At 42.9% G+C, this 15,368-nt stretch overlaps 1 protein-coding gene across 9 annotated transcripts in view; it reads left to right on the top strand.

Moving 5' to 3' along the window:
• Positions 1 to 15,368, top strand: part of NEXMIF (neurite extension and migration factor) — a 1,570,947-nt gene that overhangs the window by 920,998 nt on the left and 634,581 nt on the right. For all 9 annotated transcript variants that reach the window (XR_011274135.1, XR_011274134.1, XR_011274133.1 and 6 more), the window contains one exon: positions 12,389 to 12,447. Coding sequence is in view for 6 of the 9 variants with exons in the window: in XM_069612575.1 (XP_069468676.1) it covers positions 12,446 to 12,447 (2 nt within the window). In the remaining 3 variants the exon portion in view is untranslated. The remainder of the gene's footprint in view (positions 1 to 12,388; positions 12,448 to 15,368) is intronic.

Genomic DNA, 15,368 nt, shown 5'->3' with positions numbered 1-15,368 from the left:
AAGGCTAGTTAAAATTGTCTTCTAACCATTTGAAAGAGGCATTTACATATTCACAGAGATGAGAGATAAAACACCTATCATCACAAGATGAACAACATTGCCTTAGAAACTGATCTAACATTGTTATGTATAAAATGACAATGCAGCCACTGCCTCAAATCCAATAGTATATTGCAGACTGACAGGAAATTAGGTAAATCCTAAATAGCCCTTCAAGAACAGAACTTGCTCTTAAAAATCCAGGATATACGATCCTTTAACGGTAGAGTATTAAGCCTGATCATTGCCACAATGCGCCTTTCGGCAGGTGATCTTATTGTGATTATTGGGGTTTTTACTGAAGTTGAGGTACGTGCAGCAGCTAGATGTCTCAGGGTGTATAACTTCGTAATACCCGCCATAGCCAAGTAAATTCCAACACACCTGCTTTCAGTTTTAGCTGTTGTTTATTCATGGCACCGGTCTTAAGATGAGCAATATCTAAACCCCATTTCTTGCACAAGACGGCACAATTCTTAAACCAGGGGTAATTAACATGGGGGCCCTTTGACACTATCTTCCCCCATGGCATTCCTAACATTTGGGTTTTCGGGGGGACATTGTGAATAATTTTTCCGGAAAAATTCAAGAAATCTCAATTCAACCTGCAGACTAATACTAAGAATACCCACTTCCGAGCACAAGCTTACTCCTGGGGTGCTTGCGCCCAGGCCCAGTAGCTTCCTCAAAAATGCATACTGGATAAGATCCACAACTAAACTATTCAGGTTGCCCCAGATTTCACTAGTGTACAGGACAGCCGAGTAAACATTTGCCTCCATATCCTGGATGCATTAATTAAACCGGTCGCCTCTAAAACCTAGCCAGGCTTCCCAGGGCATGGGTGCTGTGTGGTGCTGCTAGTCTATGGGGCAGAGGGACGCTTTTCACTTGGAGCAATTGGTCTCTGTGGAGTGGAGTGATTATTCCAAGTGGCATCTCCATCTCGCAACAGGCTGTTCATGGCCCACACCATACACAATATGTGTGCAGCAGAGATCTGGAGGGTGTCAAAGAACTTTGCTGGACACTGGACATACGGATCAACTGACTGCACTAGCATTGGCACAGATCTGGAGGGTGTCAAAGATATTTGTTGGGCACGGGACATACGGATAAACGGACTGCACTGCCATCGGCACAGCTCTTCAACAATTACATCCCAAACCCACTGGTAAGAGGAAGGGCTAAAAAGGTGGTAGGGATACGAAAAGAGGTGAATAGGTAGAGCCGTTGGGAGAGACCACGAGCGGAAGAACTAGTGGTGAGTGGTTAAGTGAGAAGGCTAAATAAAAGGCAAAATATGTAATTGGATAATGGCAAAAGGACAAGATATCAAAGCAAACAGTAATCGGCTAGAATAGCACATCTAGTCACAGGGAGTAAAGCGGGGATCTGCAACCTCTGGCTCTCCATATGTTTCGGACTCCAGCTCGCATCATCTCTAGCCAATAAGTCAATGGTGAGGGATCATGGGAGTTGTAGTCCAAAACATCTGGAGAGCCACAGGTTGCTACCCTTGCTGTTAAAGGGTGCATTACATGCTCCAGGCCTAGGCCTGAGGCACTGTCTTCACTGTGCTGCTATCTTTACATTTTCTGCTCCGAGAACCAATGAATGTTCTCCTGTTCTAAATGTGCAGTGTCATTCCACCCATTATTTATTTCTTTATTTTATCATCTCGAACAACATCCATTTTACTTCCCATCCCCCCTTTCCAAGGAGACTTACGAGAGGGGCAAAGACGAGAGCCCATATTGGTTCAGGCAGTGTGCACTCGCTGAGACTTTAGCACACACTGCAGGATCGGGAAATGTGAGTAGTATTATTAATTTATTTGAGTAATTTTAAAAATATATATTTCTGTTCTGAAAGTGATGTGCAGAGCACCGGAGTGGTGGCCCCGCCTGTGTGATGTCTTTGAGCACAAACTCCGCATTTTGTTTTGACCCTTCATTGTCAGTCACGATCCTCATTAATGACATTGGCTTTTTGGCAGGCAATGACATTTGATGTAAGGGATGGACGTGCCTGCTAAGTATGATTAATGTTCTTACATGGAATACTATCCTACGTTGGTGCAGCCGGTATGGGCATTTTCTTTGTGGCTTGGCTTATTTTACAGGCTGTATGCCCAAAGCAAACTTGATGAGTGCTCTTACGTCGGTGTCTGAGAAGGGGCTACATTGGGGCAGCCAACACTAAGCAGAACATGCATAGAGGAAACTGCCACTTTATTATACACGTGTTTTCTTTATGAGAATGAGGCACGCCATTGGCAATGTAATTTTAAAACTGATAGGGAACAGGAAATTAATGTTCTCATTAAGAGCAAGAACTTGCCAGTAATGGAAAAAGAACCCCCTAGCACCCAGTTGACCACAGAAAAAGCAACCGTTGAACTTGTAACTTATAGTATAAGCAGAAAGACTATTTTAAGTGATGTTCATACTGGCAAAGTGGCCAATGCATCGTTTGAATCGGAATGTAGTGCAAAGCAGAAAAGAAGCACACCTGGGAAACCAAGAATTCAGTGCACATTTAAGCTGTGACCAAAGTGCACATCTACAAGTGAAACTGCCTGCATAGGAAAACGTTAAAGGTTATTGTCAGTTGCACCCATCCCAGGTATTTTGCACCAACCAAAATGTACATAATATCATTTTGCCCTTTTTAGCCATGGAAATTATGGTTTTGCACTGGCCGATCGGTGTAATTATCACTGATGGATAATGACCCATCAGTGGTGCAAAATTACTGAGCAGCAGTGCAATCTATAAGGTCCCATATATGCTTCATTTAGTTAAAAAAGAGGAAACCTGAAATCACATTCTCCTGCAATTCATTCCTCATTAAATGTAACATAAAATCTGGAAAGAATTGGTTTGAAGTAAAAAAGCTGCTCTGGTTATTCTTTAAACTAACATCTATACTGTATGGTTGCCTGTGAATATGAACCTGTTAAGTAGTAAACAGTTACGGTTGCTTCACTGGGCCACGTGTTGTTTTCTCAATCATTTTCCACGATAAATCGCTTTAAATTCCTATGCTAGCTATTTGAATTTTGAGGCACGGCTCAACAGGGCCGTGCATTTCTAATTTCTTTTATACATATATATTGTGGGGTGTAATCAAAGGCCCCAAACCAATGGCACTGAAGGGCCCACTAAAAATGACCTCTGAACACGTCTCAGAAAAACTTTACACTGAAAACGGGCCTATTAAGGCAGACTGTGGGGTTTATCCAAGTAACCCAAGGAAGGGCCATGTGAAAAGGCCTATTGGCCATTACAAAAGGAACAGCAGGATTTTAATTCACAAGTAGCAGATGTAATGCAGAGGCCCCTTTCACATGGAAAGCAAGATTTTTAAACACAGACACCAAAACAGCTTTGCATGCCTGTTTGCAGTTTAAAGCGAGACATGAGAAAAGTGTATCCCTGCTAACATAAAGATGTCAGGAAAAAGACATTGTGCGTGTTGACAAAAAGTGGTGTATTTTATGCTTCACATACAAAATACCGGCAATCGTTTGAAAAGAAAGACCCACTTTGTTTCAATAAAGACATTCGTTTAGGCTCGAGGCACACCCTTTTGCTTGCTGTGGGACAATTGTCACAAACCACTCCCCACTGAAAGCGTGGCTTGAATCCCAGCTGTTTACAACTGCAATAAAATGTGGCTTGCCTGAAAACTGTTGAAAACCAAGTGTTCTCCAGACTTGCTGTCTCTGAAGGCAGTTATATGCAGAGCAAATGACTCTAGCTGGTGCATCCCAGGTATTTACAATCTGCAAACAACCAACTTCAAACAACAAAGAGACAGGTGACCTGGAGGAAACGGAGCACCCATTTGGCCAACACGAGAAGATGTACTATTAATTTGAAAGGAGTACTATAAAGTCAACCTTTTTCTAGGGAACCATAAGTCAGACTTTATGCATTGATGTGTCAATTTTCAGGTAATTTCCAGGTGAATTTGGTGATAAAAAATTCCTCCACCTGTGACTTAGGGAATTTTAATGGTGAGCTAAAAGGTGTTCCTGGCTGCTATGAACATCTCCCAGATTTAAGAGTTGGCAAACTGGTGGTTGTGCAAAATTAGGTATGTGGGGAATAAATTGCATGTTCCTAACGATTATGCTTTTTGTAATAACAATGGAAAATTGCTAAATGGCCGTGCAACATGGTGCTGACCCAACTGTTGTTTTATTAAATTCCCCCTGATTAGCTGAATTGGAAAGTATATATATTATGTCAGTTACTAGTAAAATTATGAAGTTTTGCCACATAACTAGTTTTCGCCAAAAAATTGACATGAGAACAAATGTGGATTGCAAATGGAAGCTGCCATATATCTGCTCCAGACTCCTTAGCCAATCGTAAGATTTGGGAGGAAAGAGAAGGGTAACTGTCCAATCCTATTTGCGAGAACTCTTGCAGGGTACACACCAGGATGGTGTCATTGCTGCTATATAAAGTGAATGCATTATGAGAGAAGGCGAGAGCTCCTACAATGATCATCAGGGACAGCTGCTGAAATGTACCATCTGACAGCTGTCTGAAAACACCAAAGAGAGATTTTGCAGAGTTTGCCCCTGGTGTAGATGTCTATTTCTGGGAAGGCCTAAAAGCTGACGGGGTCCCATAGTGAAGAGCTGGAGGCCGCCCTTGAGAGGGAAGTGACGCTGCCCTGTCGTTTCAGAGGGTCCTGGCATGCAGCTGCCTTTCCTGACTTTAAACAAAGGTTTTCAATGCAAGTGGAATTGAAGCCTTGTAATCAAAAGTTGGGGGAATCTGCTGGCCTTAAACCCTTTCCCTTTATAGAGGGTGAGAGAGGGGGGCAACACTGTGTGGATCCTTAGTCTATTTAACTAAGAATATTAATTTCATTAATTCCCTATTTGGCAGAACACCACAGTATGATTTTTGTTAAAATTCAAAATTAACAGCCCATTCCCAGTGTGCGCTGAAAACTATAGCCTGTAATTGAATTGGGCATTCTTTCTGTTCAGCTTCCCCACACAGGCCTTTAAGTGGAGGGGGCAAGAGGGGTCTGAAATCCAAAATTCTCAAATCATCCCAATGTTGACCATCCAGCTCCGCCCACACAGGCCTTTAAGTGGATAGGGTCTGAAATCCCAAATTCTTAAATCATCCCAATTTTTCAATCATCCCAATTTTTCTGTCCGATTTCCCCAACGCAGACAGGGGGGGTCTGAAAAACCAACTGCTAAATTTTAACGAAAAAGGTGTGGCTCAAATCTTAATTGCCATATCCATTGTACCAATTGGTAAACCGAACTGCAAGCCGTTTTCAGCGCACAGGAAAATTGAAATTGCACAGCATTGCATACGTCATTGTTTTAGTTTATTGATCAGTTTAATTATTTCTTGAAGTGAAATTTGTAGAAAGTAAAGACTTGTAATGTGTGTCATTTTCAAACCACTTGTGTGATGTATTTATGTTGAGAGAAGTTTATTGTGTTGTGCCACGGATGAAGTGGTGTTTGACATTTTAGTGTGATTTTCTTAACATCTAATTCAAATAAATATAAATATATTTCCTGTACATCGGCCTGGTTCTTGGCTCACTGGTAGCTCAGGGGGAGGAATCCAAGGGGTACTAGATGAATTGGAAATGGGGCGGAATAAAATAACTGACATTAACCGTATAACTCCCCGTGTTGAGAATGGCCTCTCAATAAACTGTTAGAATAAATATATATATATATATATATATATATGAACAAGATGCCTGACCCCCAAGAAACTCCCAATCTAACTTGTATCCACCTATCACAATCTCTCTACCAATCACCTTTCAGTATAAAGTGACCCTCAGCCCACTTTATTTCTTGCTCGGAGGAACATAATGGGTCTGTAAGGCTAGCGTTAGTTCTGCTTATGACTCTTAAGTTTTTTGTAGGCATGGTTTTACTCTTTATGGGTGACTTACTTGGGCTTTTGGAATAGGGTCCTGGAGGCGCATTCTTGTGCATCCTTTTCTCTCTGTGATAGAAGTGTGTTGATGTATGCAAAATAGGCCTCTTAAGTCAGTTTCACTTTTTTCAGTTCGTTTCAAAAGCATTTGTTTTACCCAGATGCTTAAATCGCTCAAACTTTGCATACAGATTGCAAGGCATTAGCTATAGGCCCCTAGCAATTCTGTACCAACTAGTTGTTGTGCAGCTGTCAGCCATGCTTGCAGGGAGACTGTTGTACCGATACCCATCGTTCCCTCAGCAAATCTCCTTGGAGGCACCTAGAACATTGCTTCCTGCCCATGCCAAATTCTTTTTTGGCATTCTGCCCCTTGTCATTGCTGAGCATTGCACATTTGATATTCTTGATACAGCTAGGTGGTTTGTTATCACGTCACGGTTATAACCTTTCAGTTAGGCAATGTACAGATCCCTCTTTTATAAATCGGAGGGATGCTTTAGATATTAACAAAGATGATATTTGGATTGACACCTTTGCAACGTTTTCGGACTATTCTGTATCTTTTGCTTTTGGCAAAGCTATGCCTAGAACCAGCACCCTATTAATAAACAGATTGATAGCTCTATAAATGCAGCTTTATCAAAAAGGAATGAGGCCTCTGGAAACGAGTTTTCGAGACCTTCATCTAGGTCAAGCAATGAGAGATGTTTGACTCCTGCAGAAGGGTGACTTGTAAAAGGAAATGTCTGTACAACACTCGGGACAAGTATGACCAATTTTCTTCATTGACTAGACACCCCAATTTAGGCCCTGAGGAGGTTCAGAAAGAAAGTAAGAGAGCTTGCGGTGGGCTGATAACTTCGCCTCTGGGAACACTGAGTCTTGTGGCTTTGGGCTTCCTTGATGAAGCTGTATTACATCCACTATTAACAATCCCATAAACATGGGCGATTTATTATATTATTGGAGCATCCTGTATAGATGTTTTCTTACAGTGGCATGACATGCTTTACTGGCAATATGAGCAAAGCCAACATGATGAATGTTCTTATATGGAATAATGGTCTAAGGTTGCACAGCCAGTATTGATGTCTTTTTACAGTGGCTTGGCATATTTTACAGGCATTATGGATAAAGCTCTGTAACCTTGTATACACAAGGTTTATGCGCCCAGATGCTTCCGGGCAAGGTGCGTAATACAAATAGATAAATACAAAATACAAATGCAAACTTGATGAGTGTTCCTACGTCTGTCTGAGAAGGAAGTGGCTATGTTCGGTTAGCCATTATGGAATGTTCCTTGGAGTGGCATGGCATGGCATGTTTTACTGGCATTATGGGCAAAGCCAACTTGATGAGCTTTTTCACGAGGGGAGGGGGGCTGTATTGAGGCAGCCATCATGGACTTTGTCTTACAGTGATATTGCACGTTTTACTGACATTATGCACAAAGACAAAATGATGAGTGTGTTTGTGGCCATCCTGATCTACATTGGTGCAGCCAATTAGGACATGTTTTCTTACAGTGTCATAGCAATTTTCTACTGGCATTATGGGCTGAAATGTGTTCTTACGTGTACATGTGGTGTATATTGGTAGAGCAAGTGCAGATATCTTTTTTTATATTAATGTTACTGGCATCATGTACAAAGCAAATATTAGTATGTTATGTTGGAATACTGGCATATATTGCTGCAGTCAGCCAGCATGGGCATGTATGGGCACAGCCAGTGTGGAAATGTTTATAGTAGCAGAATACTGGCATATTTTACTGGGCAAGGCATGATGAAAATGCATAGAAAAATGCTCCTGTACACTGTTGTGACCTGGCATATGTTGGACTTTGTGTTACTCTACAAAACCTATTGTAAACTGTGTGGCTTTTTACCTGATTTTCACAGAGTGTGCATAACTTCTTCAATTCTAAGTCATTTTAAAAACATTTTAAAAAACATTTAATACATGGGTTATGTTCATATCCCTCCAATTTATTTATTTCTTATAACGTGCTTAATACCGATACAAGTACGGTATCTAAGCGCGGATCCGGGATTAAAACCTCTGTTTCTCTGCATGGTCTTGCTTCCAAGACCAGCACATTGCCCCAGTGCTATCCTCAGTTCACAATACAAAAAGGTCCACCAACCACCACTGCTGCTGCGTTTTGTAACAATCATTATACCAGTGACCATGAGAGGCACAATATGTTGCCGCCTTCACCTGCATTAAATTAGCCCTGAGGGGTCTTAACCCTTTGGCTCCTTAGATGTTTTGGACGGCAGCTTCAATCACCTGCAGCCAACAGTCAATTGTGAGGTATATTGGAATCTTAGTACAAAACGCGTGGAGAGGCGCAGATTGCAGACCTCTGGTAAATGGGCTCCATACTTCAACTTCTGCATATTTGAACTTTCCATATTTTGTAAAAGTTCTGATTCTACTCTAACAAAAGCATCAGATATGAAGAAATGTTCCCTGAATGGAAATTGGAACTTTCTTGCCCTACCAGCATGTTGCTTTTGTGACTTTATTCCTTCTTTTTCTCAAAATAAAACTCAACTCTGCGTGTTCTATATAATACAGTGACTCCTGATTTTCCATTTCAATGTTGTGTACTAAAGCAAGTTTGCTGAATATATGAAAAATCTGAAGAAAATGTGTGCGTTCGAATAGTTGATGAACTATTTGATATTCTGCTCAATTTTAAACAAGCTACACGGGACAGTTTTGGTGCTCAAACTTTGTATGGCAAGTCTGCTGAAAATGCTGGTGTCCTACTATTAGAGTGATCAGATCACTCAATTTCCCCAGAACACCACTTTCCAAGTCGCTGTTCGTCATCTTGCACATCATTGGTATCCGGTGCTTAAGTCCAATTTGACCAGTTGAAGTTAACTAAGACTATTGCTCCAAGAACTCATTTTTTTTTGTTTTATTTTTTTTTGTTGTTTAATGGTCTCTGTGACAGATCTCATGTTGCAAGCTATATTCAGCATACGGCCTACTCCCGCCCCCTCACCAGTAATCTCAACCTCCCTTTCACAGCTAATTCTAATACTCAAGTCATGAGGGTAATCACTCCCTATAAGTCCAGCGTTAGCTTGCCCTATTTTCCTCCGAGGATGTACATGCTTGCGTGTTCTTCCTTTGCTCCCTCCGTAGCACCTTTTACTGAGATGCAGGTGGTCTAACCCTACCTCCCTCTTGCTACCCCTGAAGCTAATTTCTAGTTTTTGAAAAGCCAAGGCCACCTGGGAAACTTCAAACTAGATTATCTGCCATCCTATTTGCTGCTCAAATCATATGATAGCTCGGTCTGTTCAGACCCTATCATTGACATTATCTATTGAACGCTCTGTTCCCATGCTACCTGATTCTTCCTTTTTAAAGTCATGCATTGTATGTATAAGTCAACCCTTTCGTGGGCTTTTTTGGGTCTCATATTTGTTTGTGTTTTTATCTCTCTAATATATCGGTCATTGTGAAGCGTCTGGCTCGGGATGATCTATAATGCCCAACACGCTGATTTGTGCCAGTTTGATGTGTTAATACATTAATAATACAGCAATGTTGACTAATTGTACTAGCCTATGTGCTTTGAAATGCATGCTTTTCCCCAAGTGTTAACAAACATATGCCCCAGGTACTACGCAAACAATTTGTAGTGAAAAGTATCCAATCACATTTGTGGGTCTCCTTTTATTGGGGCCCAGGTTCATTGTTTTTGTCCTGTCCCAGTGACACGCTCTGATGGAAATCCAAAATAAGAATAAGTGTAATAGCCAGGTTCTAGCAGTGTTCTTAACAAGTTACTTGTGTTTTCCAAAAATATGGGGTGCCCAGTACTGAGGAAAACAAGGACTCATTCCCTATTGTATGGGGTGATGTCGACACCGCTCTCATGCCATAACAGAGAAGAAATATGTATTTGCATAGAAGTTTGATCACACCCCTCAAGGACAGTCCCTCTGAGCAAGAGTACCATCGGGCAACCGCAGACACAGAAGTGTGACTGGGATGCAGCACCAAGAGCAAGGGGCACACGCCTGCAACCCCAAGCATTCAAGCATTCGGCCGAAATGTGAGAGACCCTCTATTGAGATCAAACAGAGCCAACCAACTTGGTCTACTGGCTTGGACGGTGCACAAGAGGGTCAGTTAATACGTTTTAGTCCAGTAAATCATAACCTTTTGTATATCACTCTAAGCTTGCCCACAAGGCCCAGCTGGCACCAAACGTTAGGCAGATCTCCTCTGACCACGAGTACCAACAGCAACCCCATGTAAGCGTTCCTGTGTTTCTTGGCCTTTTCGGGTGTCCTCGTTAAGTGCAGCATTTCTATATGCTTTTTGCCAAGCTTATTGGTGTTGCTTATTTAAGATTCCATTTTTTCACAGAAGGAAGTTTTTCTTTGATCTGCTCCTTTAGAAGAGCTATACGGGCAAATATGTCTAAGTCATTCCTATATAATTGAGGACAATATGCCGTTAGAACTTTAAGTGTGTACCAAAAATAAGACATTTCTCGGAGTAATTTCACACTAGCTCCAGGACCGGAACTCATAAGGGGTTTTGGGGTTTCTTTTTGAAAGGTGCAATTGGTAGCCGCAGTTTCTCTCTTCCGCTGCTCAAGAAATGCCTTGCAAATTCCTGGCAGCGTTTATCATCGCCCCGCTGGACTGAATGGCCTGTGGAAAACCAAAAGAAAAATCCATAATTAGTCGCAAACCCTTTGGAATGCAGTGGTGAGGCAAGGCAGCTTTACAAATAAGGTGTCTGCAAGCCATAATGGATGCTGCAATAATTATAAAGCAAGATGAAGTGGCCTCACGCCGCACCTATCAAAAGCCGGCTTCGCCCTAATGAGAATGCAATGCAAAAGGCGCCTGTAATTTGCGCCGGGCCGTCGCTGGAAGGTCAGCATCATTTCACTAATGGCGCGCTCATCATTCCCCGTGTTTACGGAGTCAAGTGCTTGCGTTTTTATATTTTTTCATCTTTGCTTCCAAATTCTCTCCGATTACAGGCCCATGAAATGGCACCGCGAGCCGTACGGCGTTGTGAAAACAAAATGGCCAACTGTTGTGTTGTGCATCTGTGCCCTATTTTGCTGATTGTAGGCTTTCAGGCTGATGGGATAAATGGAGATATTGCGTATTATGAGAAGAATAAGCACAGGGAGATAGTTTGCAGCCTGTCTCCCTGCCCGCTTGGCGTAATGCATCTCCTGACTGTGTCAGTCGCCTGATATGGATTCATGTTATTAGCGCGTTGGCAATTACTCTTTCTATTACATTAATTTCCTCCGTCGGGGGGCAAAGGGGGGTGGCTTCCGCATAGGAGAATTTTCTGATTTAAATTTTTAAGTGTATACAACTTGCCTGATCCTGGTGGGGGAAATGTGTGTTGGCCAGATCGCAGGTCCAGTGGGCCCAGGGAGATTCTCTGTTGCTATTGTGTTATTTTAGAAACTTTTAGAAAATGTCATGAGTTGCGGAATTTGTAGGGTGATACAAATGGGCTGGGAGGACAGCTCAGAGGCATTTGTCTTGGGAGCAAGACAACGAAGAGCAACACAGGTTCGAATTCCAGTAGCACGCCTAGAGACTGGCCTCCCGTGTCAAGTATGTTACACAATATCAATACAATGAACACATATGACTACCTTTACCTGGGTTAGTGGTTTGTAATTATGCGGGGCAAGGGGACTGCTGTTTGTTGACATATTGGCCCTGGATAAACATCTTTCATAATGCATAATAGCACAGGAAAAAGGTGGCATCTACGTGGAAGTGATTGCATACAAGAAAGTGGATCTAGCTGATAGGACGGCTGATGGCAGTTTTTTTATGGCATTAAAGTTATTTTTCTTAAAGGCCTTGTATAAGCTTCATGTTCTTCTCTCTGAGGTTTGCTCTCAATACTTTGTGTCCCCAGGCCACGCTCACAACAGAACATGTAAACTCTTGTACAGCTGCGACGCCAAGTGGCCAGGCACGGTATAGCGTTATGTAACGTCCTGAGATGGGCGTGCAGTTCACATGTAATGCCACAAGGACGCACTGCAACACCTCCCTCTAGTGATGAATGTGTAATTGGTGGGGTCTGGTGATCATAGACCTCCAAGTCACTGAAGCGTGTCCTCTTCTAACCAGAGAGTAGCATCAAGGGAGTAGCTAAGCTAACCCATACACAGGGGAGGTCTGTGTACATTGGGAACATCGAGACAAATTCCATTGACATGTTAAATAAAGACAACTTTAGAATGCTGCTCCCGGTCACTCCAGTGCACGCTCTATCGCCAGCCAAGATCAGGCGCTGCCCCGAATGGCTGTGAAAGGAATATTGCTTGCCAGTGGGGTGCTATTCTAATGGTGCTGTCTTCTTTTTTTCTTCTATTTCAGAGCCTATAATGAGACCGAACTAATTAAACCTTTCCTGGCTTTGGAAAAAGATCAAAAATGTGAGTGGCTCCTATTTATTTTCGCGAAGCGCGGCCGTGCGATGGATGATGACACACAGTATTTTGCCTTGTCTAACTGCATTTTGCTTCTTGGGCCTGTGATTAGTTTGCTGCTTTTAATTGCCTCGCTTGCATCCGATCTTTGCGCGCCGGCAAGATGAGCAGCAGTTTCTGGGCTCTACAACTGAGCACAACAAATCGCCCCTCTGCCTGGGTAACGGAGTGTGGGGGCCATGCTAAGGCTGGGGCACGTGGGCCACGATCGCGAATCTTGGGTGTACGGCTGGTCTGATCTTAATTGGTGGAAATTTATGGACTGCCTCCATTGCATTTATGGGGATATCGGGCATCCTTGGTATTTAATATAGACTGCCTCCATTGCATTTCTGGGGATGTCGGGCTTCCATGGTATTTAATATGGACTGCCTCCATTGCATTTATGGGGATATCGGGCATCCTTGGTAAAGTTTAGGTTAGTGTATCTAAATCTCAGTGTCAACTATATTTAATTTTGTTGGGGAAGATGCATCATATAGACAAGAAAATGTATATGATCACACAGCTAAATGCTTCTGATGGCAAACCTACCTAGTACTGTGACTTGCTAGTTGCATACATCTGTGCAACTCGTGCTCAACCCATGAGCTGATCCCATACTTCTCGACATTCTACCTTCTCACCCTGTTGCTTTATACAAGCTACCCTGAAAGTGAGACGGCCACAAACTAAAATATTACACCTAGTTTGCCCAGTTCTCTTCCTGCTTCGCCATCCAATCTGCTTAGTCTCTTTCTTTCCTCTTACATAATGAATACACAAAGCTAATTAGAAGTTTACACAAAGTACTGATTAATACTTCTATCCAGACTCTGCATCTACAGATCTAGTGCAATACCATGCACTGTATGTAGTAAGTGTCGCTTTGCTCTATGATTATGATGCTTATATATTAGCAGCTGCGGGAGAGAGCTGGCCAGACTGTTTTCAAAGTCTTATTTACAATTTCTATTTGTTTCCATTCCTGCAGCTAACCTTTTACATTTTACAGACACTCATCCAGGGCTTGCAACGTCTACTTACCCACTCGCATAATCAAGTAGTTTTTTGGAACGTGTACCATTTGCCAGGGATGTTATTTGCCAGGGATGTTTGAATCTCAAATAAACATGTCGCTGTGCATGGCTGGCCTCTGGGGTAGCAGGAGTGTGCTAAAGAAAGTCGTTTTGTGGTGAAATGCAGCATTTTACGGTTGTATACGAATTGATCGTTTTACAACTGCTCGAATGACAATTGACCTTTTCACAATTGACCGAATTGTGAAGGTCAATTGTACCATATATGTGGGGGGGGAACCCCACAACCCCCCACCCAACGCCAACCCCCCGAAAACCCATATATATATATATATATATATATATATATATATATATATATATATATATATATATATTCGGTCAATTGTGAAAAGGTCAATTGTGACCCTTTACATTCGGTCAATTGTTCATTCGAACAATTGTAAACGACCAATTTGGGTAATACCCATTTTACAGAAAGCGCATTTACAATTTTTGTCATCCGTTGCTATGGGTCGAGTGCATTTCTCTTAAGTTAAGTAAGCAAACTAAATGACTCAACTTGCAGGTCTAGCCAAATTTTAAAGAATTTGCAAAGCCTGACTCATCTCACAATTGTCTTACTTCAGCGGTCGGTACACAAAAATGATGCATTGTTGCTCATTTTATGTCTTGGGTACAAATAACTTCTGGTGACATTAAAAATGAGTACAACATTGCTAATCAAATGAGTTTGCTAATCAAGAACATTTTAATAGTCAAACTCTGCTAATCCATTTCTGAAAACTAATTTATGTCTTGTATCGGGCATCCTTGGTATTTGATATGGACTGCCTCCATTGCATTTCTGGGGATGTCAGGCATCTTTGCTATTTAATATGGACTGCCTCCATTGCATTTCTGGGGTGTCGGGCATCCTTGGTATTTAATATGTACTCCTACGTCCCGTCCCCTTTCCTCCATACTTATGGGCCATCTCTCCGTCCTGTGGGACGGGACCGGAGCACTTTGTAAAAAGCATCCAATTTTTTTCCAAAAATGTGTCCTTCCTCTCTTTCTTGCGCGGAGCCCGGCACGTGGCCTTAACCCCGCCCATCTTGGCTCCGCCCTGCGCATCGCCCATCAGTCCTTTTCTCCGCTCAATCAGGGCTGGACGCACTTGCATCCTCGGAAGTTTTTCTTCCCTTTTTCCTCTCTGGCTCTCGCTAGCGTTCGTTTACTGGTCTGTCTATGTCTTTCAAGCTAGAGTTTCCTGATTGTTCATCCTGTCACCGTCGCTTCGCACGGGTGGATGCCCATCCTCTTTGTTTAAAGAGTCACCGTTGGGACTCCTGTTTTTACTGTGACTCCCTTTCGGTCGGGGCACTTCAACGTCGGTTAGAGCGGTGGGAGGAGGTGTTCCGACGTACTCCTCCTTCACATTTTCAGGCGTTCATCGACGAGAACAAGAAACGCCCAGGAAGTTCTTTACTTTTCACTGCACCCCAGCCGGGGGATACCTTTCGGGGTTCCTCTCGGGCCGGGAGGGGCGTTGATCGATCTGTCGCCGGGGTTCGCCCTGAAGTGCCCTTCGGGCCTAATAATTCTACCAGAGTTTTCTCAGAGGGTCTCCGTAAGGGGCCTGTGAATACCGGAGTACGCTCCGAGGCCCCTCCTGTGGGGGCTGTCTGTAGACCCAGTTCTACTGAGTTGTGGAGTACCGGAGCTCGCTCTGAGCCCTCTGTCGGCTTCCCTCAAAGATAAGACCAGGGTTCGCCCCGAGGCCTTAGCTGGGCTTGTTGTTACCGAATGGATGTTTGAGGCCCGCGCAGATAAAGCTTTACCGGGCCTGGGTCCGAGGTCCCTCTT

Source organism: Ambystoma mexicanum, chromosome 5p (assembly GCF_040938575.1).
Source record: "Ambystoma mexicanum isolate Mex_15411 chromosome 5p, UKY_AmexF1_1, whole genome shotgun sequence".
Classification (NCBI taxonomy): domain Eukaryota; kingdom Metazoa; phylum Chordata; class Amphibia; order Caudata; family Ambystomatidae; genus Ambystoma; species Ambystoma mexicanum.
This window is presented reverse-complemented; position numbering and strand designations above follow the sequence as displayed.